Raw genomic sequence first — 22,621 nt, 5'->3', positions numbered from 1 at the left:
AGCACAGAGGATTTTTAGGCAATGAAACTATTCCATGTGATACTGCAGTGGTGGATACATGTCATTGAACATTTGTCAAAATCCATAGAATGTACAACATTAAGAGTGAACCCTAAGCAGTCCTACACTGTTAGTAGAAATGTAAATTGGTGCAACCACTATTGAGAACAGTATGGAGGTTCCATAAGAAACTAAAAATAGAGCTACGATATGATCCAGGAATCCCAGTCCTGGGCATATATCCAGAGAAAACTCTAATTTGAAAAGATAATGCACCCCAGTGTTCATAGCAGCACTATTTACAATAACCAAAAAGTTGTGGAAGTAGCCTAAATGTCCATTGACAGATGAATGGATAAAAAAGATGTGGTGTATAAATGAATAAATTAATTAATTAATTAATTAAAAAAATGGAATATTACTCAGCCATAAAAAAGAATGAAATGATATGATTTGCAGCAACGTGGATGGACCTAGAGATTATCATGCTAAGTGAAGTAAGTCAGACGAAGACAGATATCATATGGTATCACTTATATGTGGAATCTAAAAAAAAAAAATACAAATGAATTTATTTACAAAACAGAAGCAGGCTCACAGGCATAGAAAACAAACTTATGGTTGTCAAAGGGGAAAGGGGGTGATTAATTAGGGGCTTGGGATTAGCAGATTCAAATACTATATATAAAATAGATGACAACAAGGTCCTACTGTAGAGCACAGGAAACTATACTCAATATCTTGTAATAACCTATAATGGAAAAGGATATGAAAAAGAATATGTATATATATGTATATCCGAATCACTTTGCTGTACACCAGAGACTAACACAACATTGTAAATAAACTATCCTTCAGTTTTTAAAAGAAGAGTGAACTCTAGTGTAAACTATGGATTTGGGGTGATAATGATGTGCCAATGTAGGTTCATCAGTTTTAGCAAATGTTCCGTTCTGATGGACTGCTGATAGGGAGACTGTGGGTGGGGGAGCAGGGGCTATGTGGGAATTCTCTGTACTTTCCACTCAGTTTTTTTTTTTTTAGCTGTTTTAATAGGTGTGCAGTGATTATATCATCATTGTCTTTTTAAAATAAATTGATTGATTGATTGATTTTTGTTTGCGTTGGGTCTTTGTTGCTGGGCATGGACTTTCTCTAGTTGCAGCAAGCAGGGGCTGCTCTTTGCTGCAGTTCACGGGCTTCTCATTGCAGTGGCTTCTCTTGTTGTGGAGCACGGGCTCTGGGCGCGCGGGCTTCAGTAGTTGTGGCGTGTGGGCTCAGTAGTTGTGGCTTGTGGGCTCAGTAGTTGTGGCTCACGGGCTCAGTCATTGTGGCTTGTGGGCTCTAGAGCGCAGGCTCAGTAGCTGTGGCGCACGGGCTTAGTTGCTCTGTGGCATGTGGGATCTTCCCGGACCAGGGCTCGAACCTGTGTCCCCTGCATTGGCAGGAGGATTCTTAACCACTGCGCCACCAGGGAAGTCCCTTTCCACTTAGTTTTACTGTGAACTTAAAATTGCTTTAAAAAATTAAGTCTATCACAGATACAGAGAACAAACTAGTGGTTACCAGTGGGAGGAGGGAAGGAGGAGGGGCAATATAGGAGTGGGAATTAAGAGGTACAAACTCTTAGGTATAAAATAAGCTACAAGGGCTTCCCTGGTGGTGCAGTGGTTGAGAATCCGCCTGCCAATGCAGGGGACACGGGTTCAAGCCCTGGTCTGGGAAGATTCCACATGCCGCGGAGCAACTGGGCCCGTGAGCCACAACTACTGAGCCTGCGCGTCTGGAGCCTGTGCTCCGCAACAGGAGAGGCCGCGATGGTGAGAGGCCCGCACACCGCGATGAAGAGTGGCCCCCGCTCGCCACAACTAGAGAAAGCCCTCGCACAGAAACGAAGACCCAACACAACCAAAAATAAATAAAAAAAAAAAAAAAAAAAAAAAAGCTACAAGAATATATTGTACAACACGGGGAATATAGCAAATATTTTATAATAACTTTAAATGGAATATAACCTCTACAAATTGTGAATCACTATATTGTACACTTATATATATTGTATATCAACTATACTTCAGTGAAAAAATAAAAAAATAAAATAAAAAATAAAAATGAAAAGCAGGCTACAATAAAAAAAATTGTCTATTTAAAAAAAAAAAAAAGGGGGACGTATCTTATGTTCAGTACAATGTCCTCTTCTCTTTTGGCCCTGCACCTCAGTAATTTTGTTGGATGTGGAAACTGGAGAACAGTATAGTAAAGAGTGAGCTACACCTTCAGTACTAAAAAATATGTTAAAAGAAGATAAAAATAACAAATCATTTTTACTGTGGCCATTCCATCTTTTCTGAAAGTTAGAGTATGTGCTTGCGTGTGTAGGTGTGTGTGTGTAAAGACTTGAAATATTTGTGTAGAGATTTGTGAATTGGATTTAGTAATTTTCATAACCTATGAAAAATGTTTTTCTTCACACCTCAGATTTAATAAAGATTTAAAATTTTTAACAAAATGCTTTGTTCATGCTTTTTTCCTGTATTGCTGAGTGTCTCTCTCTTTAATAAAATTTCTAGTACTGACAGTTTAAAACAAAAAAATCAAACCTGCTCTGAAATTCTGAAAGATGAGTTCAGGTTTCTTCTGTTTCTGATGCAGAAAACTCAGACTAAATACAAAGTAGTGCAAATCATCCTCTGTCACGTGTCTTGGAAGGTCCAATCCCTTGAAGTTGACTATCCCTCATCTTGGCAGCCTACGTAGGTGATGGAATTGCTTCCTCTGTTGTTTTATGTGGGGTCTTGTCAGAAAGTAAATATGTAACACTGTTCATTTTTTTTCTTTAAGCGATTTTAACAAGTACTTGGTGATAAACTACTGAAATGCTGAATACTTTTTGTGAAATTAAGAGATACTCATTCAGTAGCTTTGGAACCTTTTAATCTACGTGTTTTTCCTATTATGGCAGATGATAAAAAACATGTTTTTAAGCATCAAGAGTATTGTTCAGGTTGTACTTTTGTTAAAATACTTATTCAGAATATCATTGTTTAGTGATTTATAAGGCCTACTTTTGTTTAAACGTAAGGTAAACATTACATTTTATCAAAAAATATTTTTTACCTGATATATCCTGCCTGACACAGTATATTGTTCTAATACTCTTGTCTGTCTTTTTTCTCTCTTTTAAGCAAAAACTGCAGAATTGAGGATTGTTAAAATATATCCTTGCCTTTGGAAATGATTGATCCGTGACTTAGTACGTGTATTCTGCATAGAATTTGGTTAGATAATCTACTATATTTACCTCTCCCAGAATCTGATTATGTCTTGTGTTTCTGTGAAAAGAGGGCTTTCTGCATGATCTCCAGTTGTACCCAGGGCTTGGAGTAAGCAAAACAATCTGTTGTATCTGAGCAGTATTTTGTAAAATAATACAGGTTTTTGGTTTTCTTCTTCCTTTTCCCTCCCCCCATTTTAGGATCATTATTGTGCTTAAATTGTATTTTCATATCCAACTTGTCAGGGACTGGTACTGTGCAGCCATTTCCAATCATATTTCTTTTGTGAGGAAAACCATAGCAGCTTCAGGGCAGAGCAGTGAGAGAATTTCTATAGTGTATGGGACAGCTCTGACATTAACAAGGCAATGCTGCTTTTTAAGTTGTGGGGTAGAGCCATGGAATGATGAATGACAAGCTGCTGGTATGTGCAGGTTTGTAACAGATAGTTACAGAGGGCCATCCATTTTACTGAACTGGAGTTTAATTTACAAATTAATAGCCTTTGTGTCGTGTCTCACTGTGGTACAAACACAGTGATTCAGACACTTTTTTATATTAGCAAACGCTAAATTGCGCAGATTATAAATGGTTCTTATGTTTTTTTTCTGCTGTTCTCATTACTGTATCTAGGGTCTTTGCTGGGTCAGGTTACATTTAAATTGGACATCTATTTTATGCATTCAGAATATGGCCCTGAACCACTAATGAAGGTATAAGAAATCTGGGCCGTACCTTGATTTCTACACAGGAAAATATTCCCTAATGACCTTGATTTCTGAGATAAAAAGGCAACAGGTAGCATTCTTTCTTAATTGTACTTTTTTTGGTGATTCTCGTTTAAAAAAAAAACGAGGTTTGAGCAAACATAAAATGTTTGACTAGGTGTTAAAAATAAAATGATTGAAAGATAATTGACATTGAAAAGTCACATTTAATTAGCTGCTGCTCTTAACTGAAAATTCACACTAGAGAAATTGTATTTTTCATGGGTTATCATCTGTGATTTTCACATTGCCCTCAACAATATCCTAAGCACTCCCCACCATTAATTCATTTGATCTTCAACATCTTTCTGAAGCAAGCAGGACGGTATAGCTTAGTACTTCAAAGAAACATAGAGAACTTAAATGCAAGCAAACTGGGTTCTGATTTTGGCTTCGTTCGTCTTTTATTATAGAGAAATATATTACAATTCCCATCGTGCAGTCCTCTTTTTTAATCTGTCTCTATGTTGGTACTATTTTGTCCTAGCATCTGGGTATGTTACATATTGAAGCACTGTAGTTCTCCAGGGACCCATCTCTCTTGAGTAAACAGCTACACTTTTTCTTGTTTGATGCAAATTAAGGACAGTCCCCAGGTTCTTAGAAGGGTTCCTAGATTTAGACAAAGTTTGACTGTAGCAGTCTTAGCAGTCCTTTATAGTCATGCATAAGGAGTTGGGGGAAGGTGGGGTTGAGTTTACCTATTAGAGCGTGAATGAGCTAAATAAGAAAAAAGTAAACTGCATTTCAATCAGGCTGTCAAATAAAGGGTCTAATCCCCAATGGAAATGGGATATAAATCCCATTGATATGAATACGAGGTCTAATCTCCTGTGGAGATGGGATGTAAAACCTATTGATATACATATCAGCGTGTGTATGTGTGTGTGTGTGTGTGTGTATTTTGAAGGAAGAGTAAACCCCAAAGAATATTTTTTTAATTAAAGAAGCCAAAGTCTAATCAGTATCATGACTTATGCATTCTCCACCATCTGTTAAGCATCCATGTAGAGAATTTTGAACTTTACTGAAAAAAGAACCCTGATAATTCCAACTGCTACTGTTCCTTAATTCATCTAAATTGTACTGTTCAAATTCCATGACACCTTGTGAAGAACTATAAAATATCTATGTTCCCAACTCTCTATGACCAAACAAATCCTCTTTAGTAGACAACATACACAGTTCACTGTATAAGATGAGGTTGTAGATACTGCTCTGTCAAACAGGTAGTGTTTTTCAAGAATATATTCCTTTTAAAAAAGGCTTATAAGGTTAGAAGCTATTTGTCTAATTCTAACCCTGAAACTGAATATCGGAGAGTTTGGGGGAAAACCTTCTAGTGCCTTACAAAATGAATGAAACAATTATTTTTATCTAAGTACGCATGTATATGTGTGTGTGTGTGTGTGTGTGTGTGTGTATACACACACACACACACATTTTTTTTTTTTTCGGCCGTGCCACGCAGCTTTCGGGATCTTAGTTGCCCGACCCAGGGATTGAACCCGGGCCCTGGCAATGAAAGCCCTGAGTCCTAGCCACTGGACTGCCAGGAAATTCCCCTAAGTATGTTTTTATAGATGCTGCCACCAATATTTTCCCTCCTACTCCCCTGTCAGAATTCTATCCTGTGTGTCTCCCCTAAACATTCCCTCTAATAACTTCAGTACATACCCTCTCATTGAATTTCAGTAATATATTACATCAAGAAGGAGCTTATTTTGAGTTTATTGCTTCTTGTTCCTGTGTCTTTGTTCATAAAATGGTGGAATCTTCACTTAATTTTCTGTTTCCTTTAAACAGCACATACCTTTTACTCTGGATTGTAATTTTGTCATTAATGTTATGCCAGTAACATACCCTATTCTTTAGAGGATAATTATGAGGCAGCATTCTGAAGACTCGTGTAATCTCTTTCCTGCATCTTCAGTGTTGTTGAATATTGGTGTTACTTATAAATACAGTTGGTTGACTTTCAGTTGGACAGTAGAAAGGTTCTTTTTCTCCTCTCTTTGGGTAAATTCTGATTTTATTAACAAATGTAAATTTCTCCATGTTAGTTTTTATGCACACAAAAAATTTAGTATCCCCAGTTTCATTTGGGCAATTGGTGAGTCTGAAGACCTGGAAAGATTTTTCATTGCATTTTAGGTATGAAGATGGGTAAGGTTTGTTCTTGACTTTCTGGATTTGTGACAAGTTACAAGTCTACCAGTTTCTGGTATGAGGGGGAAGGTTATATTTTCTGATTGTGTGGTTGATCATAGAGGAAACAAGGATGAAATTTTAAGGCAATACTGTGTAGGAAGATGTCTGGGTGGATGTGGCCCTCTCATAATTGATTCAAGAACAGATAATGCTGAGTGGAACACAAGCAAGCAGAGTGACTGTGTGGAAAAACAGAGCCTTGAAGCACCAGCGTCCAGTTGTGGAGGATAGGGCTTGTGCCTGCATTTGCTTTTGAGAGAAGCTTTCTAAAATTTGTGTGAGGATTGGATGGAAATAAATTGGTGGCTCGATTGGAGGGGTAGGGGCTGTTCTTCCACCACTCCATCTCCCTTCTGTATTGACCAAGGCCATGGCACTTGGAATGATTGACTTCCATAGCAGAAAAATGAACCCTATTTTCTGTTGAATCGGACTGATAAATTTCTGTGTTTTTCTTTGGAATCTGTCTTGCTGTCGTGTGAACACGTTGATAGTATCGCTGAATGTCACAATATTGATCACGGTGACTACCTGTCTCAGAAACTGTGACTTCAAGTGTCAGAGGCTCTGTGAACCCTTCTGCCTGAACAAGCCCTGATGAAACCTAGCGATGCGAATGTCTAGGGAATTGGAGGCTTGGAATCACATTCTGGGTTTATGGAGCAGTTCTTGACAGATGAATTGAGGGGGGCGGTACTTGCCATTCTGGATGCCTGGCACATTGGCCTGTTGTTTATAGAAAATATATTAAGGAGAGAAGGTAATAAATTTTAACTTTTCTCTCCTGCCTTCATTCTTTCCAGCTTTTCCTTTTTCATTTCTTTTGTTCCCCACCCCCCCTTTTAATTTTAATTTTATTTTTTTAACACTTTATTGGAGTGTAATTGCTTTATCATCCCCCCTTTTTTAGCTCTCAGTAACTTGTTAGTGAGTGATGAATGGCCAGTTTGTGAGACTTAGCCTTTTCTGAAAGCTTCAGGATAAGGTTCCAAGATAATTAGCTATGTTTAAAGGTCTCCTTTATATGTGAACAACATTGAAAATATCCAGTTGTTTAGGCCAGTATAACTTTCATCAGTGACCAGCAGAAGTCATGATTTCTTTGTTTAAGACAAAGAAATGGTAGAAGAATATAGTTTCACTTCCTGTGGAGATGAGAGGCTTCTTAAGAACTTTGCTTGATACTACAAGCTAAAATTTATGAGATATTATAGCTGTATTCTCTCACCGCCACCCAGAACTGGTACTGACCCAGATCGGGGTCCTGCTGGAGTTAATGTGACTGTTGTATTTGCCAGAGCTGCAAGACTGAATTAGAACAAGACTGGATTGTGGAACCTAGAAAAGCCAGCTACTGCTCAGGGCAACTCTCCTTTATTAGTCGGTCCTTAAAAGAGTGTGCAGGGCCTCTGTACACCTAAGGAGTGCCTCCACTGCAGAGCTCACCTAACTTTAGATCATTGGTTTTCAAAATGCAGTGAATAGTTTATTTGACAGAAGGCATCAGTGCTTCCCCTGACCCTTGATTTTTTAAAAAAATTTCATAGACATGCACAACTATATTCTGGGTATTCTTCTAGTCTTCTGGTGAACACAGCAAGGACTGCCAGGGCAATGCATTTCTGAGCGGTTCTCTGAAATATGCCAGCGCCTTCTTTCAAAGAAAGCATTACCCACCCCATATGATCTGACCCGTGTCCAATCTGCACAGCTCTCTCTCTCTTTCTTCTTTTTTTCCTCTTCTCAAGGACTAATGAAAGTTTGCGAGTATTTTGATCCCATCTCCCCTCCTCGCTTTGTTTCAGGCCCTAGGGGAGGAACAGTTGTGAATGCATCGTGACTCACTGACTCCCACGTTCCTGATTCGGGTTCTGATTGGTGGTCACCTTGCTCTAGCCATATGGCTTCAGAGTACTCTAGCCTGCGTCCCTTTCTTGTTCCTTCCCCTACTGTTCCCTTCTGTTGTACAAAACACTGGGAGTGGGTTCCAAGCTTTGTCTCTTGCTTCTAGTTCAACCCGGTTAGGCAGTAAGTAGGAGAGCACACTGTATTTCCTAAAAGCGGCTATAGAGGAGAAAAACACCCTTTCCTTTTGTGTCTGGTATAGTAATTATTTAGTTTCCTGTGCTGTTTTTGTTCAAAGTTTATTTTTTGGCAGGTGTCACATTTGTGTTTGTATTATTTCCTCCTGGTTTCTCTCCTCCCCCTGATTTGAGCTGGGGGGTTTTGTTTTTGTTTTGGTAACGGGACTAAGAATGATGCTGTACTTTAGCTAGTTTGTTAATATGTTTGATTAATGGTGATTAATATGTTGGGGAGGGGGACTGAAAGCAACTCTAAATAATTACTTAATTGTTAAATGTCTTATTGTTCTGGCAGTCACCAAGCAATAAAGTCTACATGTGATACTCAGAATTATCCATGCCACCACTACTGTTACTTCCCCTTCTCTTAAACTATATCTATTCAATTACTCTGAGTTTTACACTTGAGAAATAGGATTTTGAAGACTTGAAAGTTATTTTTATAAGAACTTTTTTATTAATTTGCATTTTTAGTATTCTGCAGATGGTTTCTGGAAAGACTTTGGACTTTACATCTTTTCTTTTTAATATTTAACTGCTCAAAGAGGTGGTGCTAGCAGAGTGCAAAGTATAGCAGACCCCCCCCCCCGCGCCAAATTGGCCTTTATGTGATATTTTCATTGCCTAAAAAGAATCAGTAATAAAAATATTAAAATTTTTCTCAAGAATGTATTTTGTATTGACTTAAAGTTTTTAAAAATCCATTTTATAAATGTTCTAATGTTCAAATATGTCAAGGAAGTAACCTGCAGGTTTGGATTCTTTAGAGTGTGTGTAGTGAAGTTGGTTAGAATCATAGGCAGGAATGTGAAATCAACCTGGCCCTTATGGTTTCACTTAACCCCTTATTTAAAGATCTTCATATACTTCTTCTCTATTTAAATCTATATTAGAAGACAGTAATCTATTTTTGTCAGAAATAACAAACCTCAGCTGGTGAACTCACTTGAAAGTGTAGGCGAGGAGTGCTGCTTATACTTTCTTCCAGCCATTAGGGCAGGAGAGTCAGAACCCAGGTCTGACCCCGAATGGTTATTATATTTTCTCTGAGCCATTTGCTGGTCTTTGCTTCCATCACTTCACACATCATGTGAAGAGAACGAGGACATTTACTTAGCCGCCATAGTTCTAGATGCAGAGTTTAGTTGTGAACAAAATAAATCCGTACCCACATGGAGCTTACCTTTCGTTGAAATGTATTATTATAGTAATGAAGGTTTCCAAATGCACCATTTTCTTGGATTTCAACAAGGACAGAAAATTCAAAAAACCTTAATTAAAAATTTTCATCCTGTATAGCTAAAACACTACTCTGCCTAAGCAAATGTATGTGTTTTCATAGATCCTGTTCCAGCAAAGCAGTGCTCGTGAGTTACATGTTTCAGTTATTTACAGTGTCTGTTGTGTATATTGCATAGTGCTGGGATCAAGGTTTCTTTGTTTAAAAGTCTTTTTAATGTTTGAAACTGCCATTAGATACATGATGTTTGTTTGATTAACAAAAATTACTGTAGTATAACTGGTATATATGTTATCAGATGCAAAAAAAATAAACAAATGACCAACAGTGTGTGCCACTCATAGTTCCAAGTACTTTACGTGAGGGAGTTTGGTACTCGTAAGAATCCTAAGGATATTATTAATCACCTCATCTTTACAGTAAGAACAGGCAATTGAGGCACAGATAGGTTAAGTGGCTTGACCAACATCATATAGCTGGTAAGTAGCAAAACTGGAATTTGAATTGAGGCAGTATGTTTCCAAAGTTGTGTCTTAACTGCTACGTTACACTGCCCTTCCAGCCCAGCACACTAAATAATAATAGTCAAGGAGTCTCAGCTCTGCTATGTGACCGCCATTAGCTTTTCTTCTCATCTGTGCCTCTGTTTCCCTCTATAGATTGATATAAAACGTTACTTATGCCATGGGTTTTTTCCCTCAGTTGTCTAATCTGTAAATTTTAGATGTAGCAAGATCTAGAATAAGCTAGTTACAGAAAAGATGTCAGAGGCATATAATTGCTGCCTATTTCTATACAGCTGAGATAGAACAATATTCTCATAGATTTTATTCTTTTTTGTCCTCCTTTGTAGAAAAGAGTAGTTGAACAGCTTCGGAAGAACCTGATAGTAAAGCAAGAACAACCAGACAAGTTCCAAATACAGCCATTGCCACAATCTGAAAACAAACTACAAACAGCACAGCAACAACCACTACAGCAGCTACAGCAGCAACAGCAGTACCACCACCACGCCCAGTCGGCTGCATCCTCTCCCAGCCTGACTGCTTCACAGGTACAAGTGTGGATGGAGCACCTCGGGCTTCGTGCTGTAGGCTGATTTGCTATGGGTCATGGAGAACTAGGTCCTGTTTCAGACTATGTTAACAACCTCAACCAGCACTAAACAAAGGTTATTTTGGTTACTTTTTTATACTGTACTGGGATAATAATCACTTGAAATTCATTGCCTGAAGGAAATGACATTACCAAGGAGTAAAAGTTAAACTGATTTCCCATCTGTCCAAAGAAGGAGAAAAGGTAATCAGTGACAATGAAAAATCACTTCTCTGTATTAGAACAGAATTAAAGTCTTCTTTTGAACTTCTGGAAGTATTTATTTGCACTTGTTCTAAAAGTCTGTGTGACTTGACCCTCAGGAATTGTTTTTCTGGAATTCTTAGCAGTTAGGTGTGGAGATATTCCAGGATCAGTACCCATGGAACCAGGTAGAAAGAGGCATTTAGAAGGTGGTATATTTCATAGAAATGAAATATTCATTTCTAAGTCCAATTCATCTCATATGAGAATATGTATCTGTTCTCATATACTAGAGGAAATCTGAAATGGAAGCTACAGGTCAAAAATAGCACTAAGGAGTGGGAAACCTAATAATATGCTAATTGGTGTATCTGTGCAAATGATTTTACTGAAAAGGGCATTTATACTACCATATAATGTAAGGATATTGAGGCAATCAAGACACACAAAAAGGACATATTTGGGAATGTTTCTATTAAGAAAAGTATTCAAGCTTGATCTCCACATACTTATATGTAGTGTGGGCATACCTTTTAAAATGGGACACTTGAGCAGTGGTTCTTGATCTTTGGAGGTCCCAGACTCCTTTAAGACTGTGTTGAAAGCCATGGATTCCCTCCCTGGAAAAATACACACTCACACCTAATACAGTCATTTTTTGCACATGATTTCAAAGACTTTGGTACCTTCTGAAACCTAAGCATGGACACCTCTCACCCACCAACACCATCTTCACTGTATCTATATGTAGAGAAAAAGATTGTAGTTTACTTGGTTAGTCACCACTTATGGACATTGTGCTGGTTCATATACAATACTTTGCAAATGAAAAATACATTACTTGCAAAAATACTGAAGATTACTAAAGATAGTTAACAGTTAATAGAGGTTACCATATACTGGCATTCTCCTAAGCACTTTACATGTATAACATACACAGTCTTCACCCCATCCCTACTAAGGACAGTATTATTATTATCTCTGTTTTTTAGAAAAGAAAACTAAGGTGCAGAAAGATTAAGTAATTACCTAAAATCATATATGTATTATATGGTGGAGCCAAGATTTGAACCCAGATGTTCTGGCTAAAAATTCTGCCCATTCGCTGCTCTAGACTGCCATACCAAAAAAAGAAATGCCAACGTTATATAAAATGCCAAAGAAGGAAAATGAAGAATCCCTGTTGTAAATCAGGTCGCTAGAGTGGCCTACATCATTTTTACCCTAATCTCCAAGGCTATTTGGAAATTAGGCATTCAAACTGACTTTAAAACCCCCCTGACCAGCATTTATATTTCTTCTAAAAGATTGCCTATCAGTTTACTTTTTTTGGAGTTTTAAACAGAGTTGGATTGGTTGTTCTCGTCTCAAAGTACAATTTGATCAGAAAGTGTTTACATGGAAGGAGTGTGGTAGAATTCATTGTTTCCTGGTACTAGGAGTTTTCTCTCCTAACCCATGGAAACTTTCTGTTCAAGTGCCATTCCATATCACACAAATCAGAGAAAATACTTATATAATACTTACAATAGCTATTTCCTTCCCTGGGAATCTGAGTTCTGTGCAGCTTTGGGATGGTAATAGTAAGGGGCTTAGGGCTATCCCCAAAACGGTGTTATGTGGCATCCCTCCATCTGGTAGCCCACCTGATATATTTAATTGATTTAGCTAAGCTTGTTTTATATTATTTTGTTTCGTTTAATGTTAAAAGCCATAAGATCTCTAGGTTATTGGGTTTTGTTTTTATAGTAAACTGTCAATCATTATTTATCACGTGCTCCTTATATGAGAGCTTCTGGTATACAAAGAGGTAGTAATGGTCCCTGCCTAGAATCTGGTAAACTATGATAATTATTTTCATTCATTATGTAAATATTTATTGAGTCTCTACTATATGCAAGCCCTCTGCTAGGCAATGTCTTGTAAATAAGACAGAATTTCTGTCTTCAAGAACTTAACAAATTTAGAGGAGAGGAAGATGTAAACAGCTAACAAAGAAGAATAAGATGAAAGCACCTGGGAAAATACCAGATGACAGTAATATTGACTAGAGGGATCAGAGAGTGCTTCATAAAGGAGGTGGCTTTTGATCAGGGCCTTGACAGATAAGTGAGATTTCAGTGACGGAGCAGAGGGGGAAGAACATCAAGGTGTAGAGAACAATGTGGACAGAAGTATGGACTCAAAAAAGTAAATGCGTGTCTTGGAAATAGCAAGTAGGCTGATGTGGCTGGAGCGTGGATTCCAGGAAATGGTGGAGAGGGATATAAAACCAGAAGGTAGGAAGAGGCTAGCTTGTGGAAGCCCTCCAATATGTGGCAGAACTTTTGGGGTTTTTGGCAGTCATAGGGAGTCATTAAAGATTCATGAGGTCAAGGACAAATGGGAAGTTTAATATACGGCATGTACTAAATTTCTAAGTCCAGAAAGGATTAACTATTAATTTAGCAATCTGCATGGGCAGGGAGGAGGTGCTAGGATGAGAAAGTGTTTTATTCTAAGTCAGGTGATTAGCGTGTAGCAAGTCATGGGGGAGTGGGAGAATCCGTTTCCTTTACTTAGCTAACTCCAGCTTATGTTTGTATGTATATTTTGAAATTTTTCCAAACTACAGAAAAAAATGAAAGAATAGTTGAACACAGGCGTACCCTTCAACTTAAATTCACAACTCTGTCATTTTAAATGAGTACAAATGTAAAGAAGCATGCAGTTAATAAAACCAAACAGAAAATAAACCCTTATAGACAGAAGGGGGAGGGGTTCTATTGATAGTTGTCCGAGTGTACAACAGTTACCTTCCATTCAAAATTAAACACATAGGGATTTCCCTGGTGGCGCAGTGGTAAAGAATCCACCTGCCAATGCAGGGAACACGGGTTCGAGCACTGGTCCAGGAAGATCCCACATGATGTGGAGCAACTAAGCCTGTGTGCCACAGCTACTGAGCCTGTGCTCTAGAGCCCTCGAGCCACAACTACTGAGCCCGCATGCCACAACTACTGAAGCCCGTGCGCCTAGAGCCCGTGCTCCACAACAAGAGAAGCCACCGCAGTGAGAAGCCCGCACACTGCAACAAAGAGTAGCCCCCGCTCGCTGCAACTAGAGAAAGCCTGAACGCAGCAACGAAGACCCAACTCAGCCAAAAATAAATAAATAAATAAAATAAATTAAACAAAAAATTAAACAAATAGTCTAAAATAGATGTGGAAGTTAATTAGAGCCCATAGTAATAATCCCTCTAAGTTCTGATTTGTACGTTGGAGTTTATCTTTTTTAAATCAATACCTCATGCTTTGCAGGTAAAAAAAAAAACAATAACTTAGCAAAAAAAATAAAAGGATTTTGCTGTTAGTGCTTCTTGCCATGCATTTTCTGCATTAACTTATAGTTCATGCAGTTTGGGTTTTGTTCATAAAGAACCCCTTCATGAAACTGGGGAAACTGCTATCATCTTTTGAAGGTGATCATACTTGGATAGCATCAACCAGCCAAGGGCTAATCACAGCTTCCATAAAAATAATTTTTTTTTGTTTCTGGGCACCTTTCCTCACTGTCTTCTCTTCCTCCTGCCAGAACAATTCAGAGGTTTTCATTAGGTTTGGATATCAAAATTCTAGATTCTCTCTGTCATCTAAACTCAGAACTCCAGGGGTTTGATTTATGTTCCCTAGTACTTACAGTAGAATAAGCACCAGACCAGGAGTAAAGATCTAAGCAGTACCTGTGTCAATACCTGGTGTCAGTAAATGGTTAGCAAATAAATGTGTTCTTCAAAAGCTTTTCATCAGTGCATATAGTACTAGGTCTTGTGCCTCTATATACAAAGAGAGTTATGTAGATGCTAGAATACATGGAGTGAAATTAGCTACACCCAAATATTTATAAAGTAGAATAAAAATGCTAACCTAACGTGAACAGACTTGTTAGAATTCAGTGCTTTTTAGTGTTGCAGGTAATGCTAAGTATATAAATCAGGTGAGTTTGAGGTTTTACTCACTTTTTAAGAAAAATTATTCAAAAGATTGATAATGACTTACCTGAATCAAGGATGTTTTAAACAAAAGTATATTGACCCTCTTTTAAAGTAGTACCAGCATGCATGACTGTTTTTAAAATCCATGTCAGTGAGTTCTGCTGATTAGAGCTTTTCTTCCATAACCTGTGTTGGCACCAGGATTAAATGCTATCTGGTGTGACTTGCTCACCACTTCAAAAGTTCTTTGTATTTAAATGTTTTAAATTGATGGAGAGAGCTAATATCACACTGGGTTAAAAACACATATTAAAAATAGCAGGTAATATAAAGTCAGTCCCACTGCTACACTACTGTAACATTTCTGATGATAAATAGCACTTAGCTTTTATTTGGTTTTCATCACTGATAGGCAGGATGACCTGCTACCTCCCCAAATAAATAATTATCAGTGTTCCCTCCTTTTACTCCCATTTCACACTTGAGAGGACAGTGGCAAGGAGAATGAGCCATTCTGTATTGTTGACTTAGAGAAGAGGAACATATTTGGGTGATTTTAGTTGCAGGCATCAATAAGGATTGCTCATTAGGCTGTGATGGGATAGACAAGGCCAGATTATTACACTTTTTGGTTAAAAGAAAAAAAGCTGTTAAAATATTAGATAATACATGCATGTATGTGTTTAAGGCAGAAAAATTACTTAGAACCAAACAATACACAAGGACTTGCATAGACACTGAAATAGAAATTCACAAAGGAATTTGTTCAGATCTGTTTCAGGGAGAGTGGGGTCCTTTTCCCTGGTCGAGGGCAGTGCTGTCCAGTAGAACTTTTTGTAGTGTTGGAAAGCTCCACTGTCCAGTTTGGTAGCCACTAGCCATGTGTGGCTGTAAACATGTGAAATGTGGCTAGTGTGACTGAGGAACTGATGTTTTAATTTTTATTTTGTTTTTATTAAATTTGAATACCTGCATGAGGCTATTAGCTACCAAACTGAGCAGTGCAAGTGTAGAGTGAGAAGAAAAAGGTGAAATAATATCAAAATCAGAACCAACAAGTTAGACCAGGTATATTTTCACGTTTCTGAAACATCTCTATCTTGAGTGACTAGTAGCATTCGATAGATGTGTATGCCGTGAAATGAGGTTGTTTATATTTTCTTGTTTTGTAGCTGGCTCCTTTAATTACTCTAATAGAAAGTCTAGAAAAATACAGCTTCAAAGCTGCAGTAGCGCTTGTGGAGCATCAGTCAAGTCCTCTCACCTCAGTTCAGACTCTGATCTCTAAGACTTTCTGAGACTCAGGTGTTTGTTTCCACCTTGTCGCCTTTTTCTGGATCTTTCCTCACTTCTGCAGCAGTCCTCCAGAGCAAAGATTGTAGGTAGTGATTCATATCCCTTTGGTATCAAGAGCTGGTATTTACTATACTAGTTGGTTAATAGGTTTCATTATCTAGAGTTTGGGATTTACTGCCTTTGAGGCAACAATTGTACTAATTCTTGTGTGAGTTGCCCTTCCTCTTCTCCAGGGTGACACTCAAAAGAATTAAAAGACACTGTCGTTTTATCCCAGCCTTTGTGTCGCAGGAGGCAGATATCCAGAATTATATGATAGCTTTCTTCATATTGATGAGGTTGTAGCAATTAATGATAGAGATGGTGTGTACCTCATTGATTTGCAACTTCTACAAAATTTAAATTAATTGAGAGCAAGCAAAGAATTAGAAAAATCAGAAGAAATAGGTGTACTCATATTCTGTATCTGTAAACTCACCCCCTTCCTTGTTGAGAACCCTGTGCCCATATTAGTCTGCAGTTATTACTATGAACTTAAAGCTAAATTTGAGAACTCTAGCAAACTAGAGATTGCCTTTTCGTGTAGTAAGAACTGTGCTTTATGTACACAAAAGAAATGTTGTTATACCAAGAAACTTGACTGATTATGAGAATTATTGCTTTGTTTTCTTCTGGAGGCTAGCATTTTGTTTAGTGGGATGACACTTCAGCGTCCTAATGTCTGTTCTCCATGTTTCCTAGAAGACTGTAACTACAGCTTCTATGATTACCACAAAGACACTACCTCTCGTCTTGAAAGCAGCAACTGCGACCATGCCTGCCTCTGTTGTGGGCCAGAGACCTACCATTGCTATGGTGACCGCCATCAACAGTCAGAAGGCTGTGCTCAGCACTGATGTGCAGAACACACCAGTCAACCTCCAGACGTCTAGTAAGGTCACTGGGCCTGGGGCAGAGGCTGTCCAAATTGTGGCAAAAAACACAGTCACTCTGGTAAGCCAGCAGCTGCTACTCATGTGTGCCCACATGCGAGGGTTCAGGATATGCATTTGTAGAGTATATCCACTTTATGCTCCTGCTGGATTTGTCAGTCTCCATCACTCTTCTACCATACCAAATTCCCCTTGAGGCTGACAAGGGAATATGGCATTCCTGCTATCTATTTAAATAACTATAGAGGTGTTCTTACACCAAGGATCAAAACTCTTTGAGGTATTATCTGAGGCCAAAGTATGACTTGACTTAAGGGGGGAAAATGTCCTTCACAGAGGCATTTACACTGTTTCATGTATCTCTCCCTCTATCCTAACCACACTCCTTCCTGTGAAACTAGAGTGCTTAAACTCTCTGGTGCTATGTTACCAATTTGGGGAAAATGCTGTGAATTTTTTTAGTTCACTCTCCCTTGAAATTGCACTCAGGAAGTACTGGAGTTAGTTGGGCACTTTAAAATTTTTCAAGAAACTCACAAATAACAGTGTCCATGTCCAAGGTCCATCAGAAAAAAGATCCCTAGAAGGAAGAAGTACTTGAACAAAAATTGTTCTTGAGATTTCTAGGGTAAAACTGTCTAAAAACTGTTTTCAGAATATACCCAAATTGTAGTTTAAATGTCCGTTCTTAAAATGGAAGCTAAGAGCTCTTGGTGGCTTTTGAATAATGACCAGTGGTGAGTGAAACTAGAGGGCATTAAAGTGAAGCTTTACTACTTACCCAGGAATCTTTAGGGAAGTAACCAAATCACTCAGCCGGACACTGAGAGTTAGAACATTCTCTATAGGAATAAAGCCATTCACTGTTATGTAAAGCTCTTATATTAGGAAAAAGCCCATTTTTCCAGGCAGCAAGTTTGATTTTACTTTGGATCCAGTGTTGACTTTTAAAATACATAAGTGCAAGAGTTCTTGAATGTCAAAGGAAATTGTGTGATTGCTGAGCTTGCTGTGTTCTACATTAGATGTGTAAGGAAACAGAAATGTGGTTGGTTTACTTTATGGGGTAAAGCATGCAAGTAGAGTAAAAAAGTTTCTTAAGGCAGTGTTAATTGAGATGATTAATTCTACAATGAAAGCTTATAGAAAATATTGTCTGATTGAGAGAATAGTGATGCTGAAAATGCTTTAAGAATACCATCTTTGATATTGAATAATTATTTTCCTCTCTGATTTATTTTTCTCATTTTTTAGCAGGTTCAGGCAACACCTCCTCAGCCCATCAAAGTACCACAGTTTATCCCCCCTCCTAGACTCACTCCACGTCCAAACTTTCTTCCACAGGTGAGTAAATCAGTTGACAAGCCCAGTGATGGGTTAGGTGGGACAAAAATCCTTGTGGGCCCTTTCTAAGCAGCCTGTAATGCACTTGTCAATTCAGCTGTATTCAGATCCCACTTAGCTAAGGATTCTAGCTGCTGATCTCTATACCATGAAGAAGCTTTTTTGTTTTTTTTTGTTTTTGGCTGCACTGCACAGCATGTGGGTCTTAGTTCCCTGACTAGGGATCGAACCCTTGCCTGCTGCAGTGGAAACTCCAAGTCTTAACCACTGGACCACCAGGGAAGTCCCACAGAAGAAGCTTTTTTTTTTTTTTTTTTTAATTGGAGTATAGTTGCTTTACAGTATTGTGTTAGTTTCTGCTGTACAGCAAAGTGAATCAGCTATATACATATATCCCCTCCTTTTTGAATTTCCTTCCCATTTAGGTCACCACAGAGCATTGAGTAGAGTTCCCTATGCTATACAGTAGGTTCTCATTAGCTATCTGTTTTATATATAGTAGTGTGTATATGTCAATCTCAATCTCCCAATTCATCCCACCCCCCCACCCTTTCCCCCCTTGGTTCTCTACATCTGTGTGAGAAGAAGCTTGTTTTATCATCAGGGTTTCCTAACAATGATGAAAGGCTGTAGCAGAGGGATGTAAGGAAAGGGAAATTTCCCTAAATTTAAAATAATTAAGATAGCGCCATTTTAAACCTTATAACGTTGACTTACTGGAAGAATTTAGCCAGAACTGCCTGCCAGTGGGGAAGGAACACAGTTACCACTTCTCCCCACAACCTCCCACCCCACCCGCTGTATGCCAGGGAGAGTAGGGAAGGAGACAATAGTGATACTAACTGGTAGCAAGCGTTCGGTTCTACTCTGGAAAGTGATGACATAGAGCATCATTCTTAAACACAAAGTCTTGATGGTAAAGATTCAGACTAGGAAGCTACACAGGGAACTTTCTACCTAGACCCAAGCAACTCTACCCATATTCTCATGAGAATATTCTTCCAGCAATTGGCTGAACTCACCATTCTTATGGCAGAATGTCATGATTGTCCCAGTCTGGACCTTGAGAGGAGTTGACTTGCCTGGTAGAAAGGTTGGGTGTTCCTGTCTGAAGCCTCAGCTTTCAGGCAAAGAGAGAAGGGAAAGGATGTGTGTGGTCAGTGGCCATAAGTGATTTCTGAATTGCCTCTGGGGAGGGGATGGGTAATGCTGACATAAGATTATTTCACTCATCTATCAGATAAATTCTTAATGAATACCTTAGGTATCAAAAGAGCACTAAGAACTATGGATATGAAGTTTTCAAGATAGTTCTCAGCCTCATAGAGCTTCAGACACATGTACAGGCAATTACTGTGTCCATTATGGGAAGTACAGGGTAGTCTGAGAATACATGGGAAGGACAGCCAACTCATTCTTAGAATATTACAGAAAGTTTCCTTGGAGAGTTGACATTCCATCTTAGACCTAAAATCCTAGTGAAGTTAGCTTGAGAAAGTTTTGGGGGAAGAAGAAAAATGTCCCAGGCGGAGAGAAGAGCCTATATGCAAGTCCGCAATGCAGAGAGACATGTAAGCTTAAGGAACCAAAGGAAATTTGGTGTGGCTGAGCACAGTGGGCCATGTGGCTGACTAAGGCTAGAGTAAGGTGAGGCTGGAGAAGCCCATAGGCCAAAGCCTTTGGAACCTTGTAGGCTATATAGGAATTAGGACCTTACCTAGGAACAGTGGGGATCCATTAAATTACTTTCAAACAGGTACTTGACATGATCAGATTTTTGTTTTAGAAAATTCCCTCTTACCACTGTGTGGAGAACAGAATGGAGATTGTCAAGAATGTGGCAGGAAAAACAGGACATTGTCAGCAATAACAATAGCTAATATTTAGAGAATCTTGCTATGTGCCACTTACGTCACTAGGCACTGTACATGGGTTATCTATTTTAATCCTCACAACAACTCTGTGAAAGTAGGTATTCAGGTAAGAATCTAAGAATAAGAATCTAAGGCTTAGTCTATGTTTTTCAAACGGTGGGGCATGTGACCCATTAGTAGGCTGTGAAATCAATTTAGTGGATTGTAACCAGAGTTTTTAAGTAAAATGAACAAAACAATAGGAAATATTAGAGTATGTAGCACATAAGTATTCATGAAGTTTTTATGTTTTCATGAAACATAAGTTTCATGAAGTTTTTATGTTATAGAGGTATAGATAAATATCTGTGTATGCATATTGGTTACAGCGTGAAACGTATTTCCTATTGTGTATCCGCAGCGCACACTATAGGGTTGTCTTAGATGCAGCTAAGTATTCAGACTCACAAGACTATCAAAGGCCACACTTGGCACCAGTCTACTTGAAATGATATAGGACAGAAACCAGAGCTTGCCAGCAAGACAGCATCAGACATTTTTCTTCAGTAGGAGTCCCTATAGCAGTCCATATAATAGTCTCTACGGCTGTCCAGGGACTGGTCAGGTACAGGGAAATGAGATCTTTATCAGGTCAGCGGGAGAGTCACCCTAGCACAGAAACCTTACGCCTTACAGGAGCCTAATATATTTTATAACAATTCCATAGGCATGGCTTTCAAGGTCCCCGCAGTGGACAGGCACAGTTACAAGAGTCACCCCATTTCAGGAAGCCCAAAGCAGGGTGTCTCATCGTCTTTTTTTTTTTTTAAACAACTTAAAAACATTTATTTTTAATAACATATTTCCATCTCTGCTTTTTGCAAGTAATGGAAATGTTAGATTTGATTTAGCAGCAAGAGGTCATTTGTACCATAAGCAGTGTTGCCTGCTAACATAGTTGACATTTTTCCCTTATCAGGTTTCCAGGGGTATACAGCTAGAGAGTTAACTGAAGGTGAAATTCTTGTGCATAAGGAAAAAGGATTTTGCCCACAGGTCACAGTTTAGAAAGTTTGAAAAATACTCTTAGAGAGATTAGGTGTGTTATCTTAGGTTACACAGCTAGCTAGTAAGTGGTAGAACCAGAATTTGAACCCAGGCAAGGCTGAGCCCATGTTTTTAATCACAGTTTTCTGCCACTGTTTCAGTAAAACGAACACAGCTAGAATAGTGGTAGTGAGGATAGAAAGTAGACATGTCTGAGAAGGATTTAGGAAGTAGAGATAGAGTAGGAAGCATTAGGAATGATTCTGAAGTTTTTTTAGTAAGAAAGGGGCATTGACCCACCACCAGAGCCTCCCATCAAGCCTCTTAGATAGCCTCAACCACCAGAGGGCAGACAGCAGAAGCAAGAAAAACTACAATCCTGCAGCCTGTGGAAGAAAAACCACATTCACAGAAAGATAGACAAGATGAAAAGGCAGAGGGCTATATACCAGATGAAGGAACAAGATAAAACCCCAGAAAAACAACTAAATGAAGTGGAGATAGGCAACCTTCCAGAAAAAGAATTCAGAATAATGATAGTGAAGATGATCCAGGACCTCGGAAAAAGAATGGAGGCAAAGATCAAGAAGATGCAAGAAATGTTTAACAAAGACCTAGAAGAATTAAAGAACAAACAAACAGAGATGAACAATACAATAACTGAAATGAAAACTACACTAGAAGGAATCAATAGCAGAATAACTGAGGCAGAAGAACGGATAAGTGACCTGGAAGACAGAATGGTGGAATTCATTGCTGCGGAACAGACTAAAGAAAAAAGAATGTAAAGAAATGAAGACAGCCTAAGAGACCTCTGGGACAACATTAAACGCAACAACATTCGCATTATAGGGGTCCCAGAAGGAGAAGAGAGAGAGAAAGGACCAGAGAAAATATTTGAAGAGATTATAGTCGAAAACTTCCCTAACATGGGAAAGGAAATAGCCACCCAAGTCCAGGAAGTGCAGCGAGTCCCATACAGGATAAACCCAAGGAGAAACACACTGAGACACATAGAAATCAAATTGGTAAAAATTAAAGACAAAGAAAAATTATTGAAAGCAGCAAGGGAAAAACGACAAATAACATACAAGGGAACTCCCATAAGGTTAACAGCTGATTTCTCAGCAGAAACTCTACAAGCCAGAAGGGAGTGGCACGAAATATTTAAAGTGATGAAAGGGAAGAACCTACAACCAAGATTACTCTACCCAGCAAGGATCTCATTTAGATTTGATGGAGAAATCAAAAGCTTTACAGACAAGCAAAAGCTAAGAGAATTCAGCACCACCAAACCAGC

At 38.6% G+C, this 22,621-nt stretch overlaps 1 protein-coding gene across 11 annotated transcripts in view; it reads left to right on the top strand.

The window, feature by feature from the left end:
- PHF21A (PHD finger protein 21A) overlaps positions 1-22,621 on the top strand; it is a 198,404-nt gene that overhangs the window by 127,379 nt on the left and 48,404 nt on the right. For 9 of the 11 annotated variants that reach the window (XM_059931473.1, XM_059931470.1, XM_059931469.1 and 6 more), the window contains 3 exons: positions 10,431-10,631; positions 16,887-17,138; positions 18,332-18,421. In XM_059931473.1, the coding sequence (XP_059787456.1) occupies positions 10,431-10,631; positions 16,887-17,138; positions 18,332-18,421 (543 nt within the window). The remainder of the gene's footprint in view (positions 1-10,430; positions 10,632-16,886; positions 17,139-18,331; positions 18,422-22,621) is intronic. The other 2 variants (XM_059931472.1, XM_059931471.1) reach the window with 2 other exon arrangements.

This window comes from Balaenoptera ricei, chromosome 8 (assembly GCF_028023285.1).
Source record: "Balaenoptera ricei isolate mBalRic1 chromosome 8, mBalRic1.hap2, whole genome shotgun sequence".
NCBI classification, from domain to species: Eukaryota; Metazoa; Chordata; class Mammalia; order Artiodactyla; family Balaenopteridae; genus Balaenoptera; species Balaenoptera ricei.
Note: the sequence above shows the minus strand (reverse complement) of the source record. Positions and strands in the feature narration are given on the sequence as shown.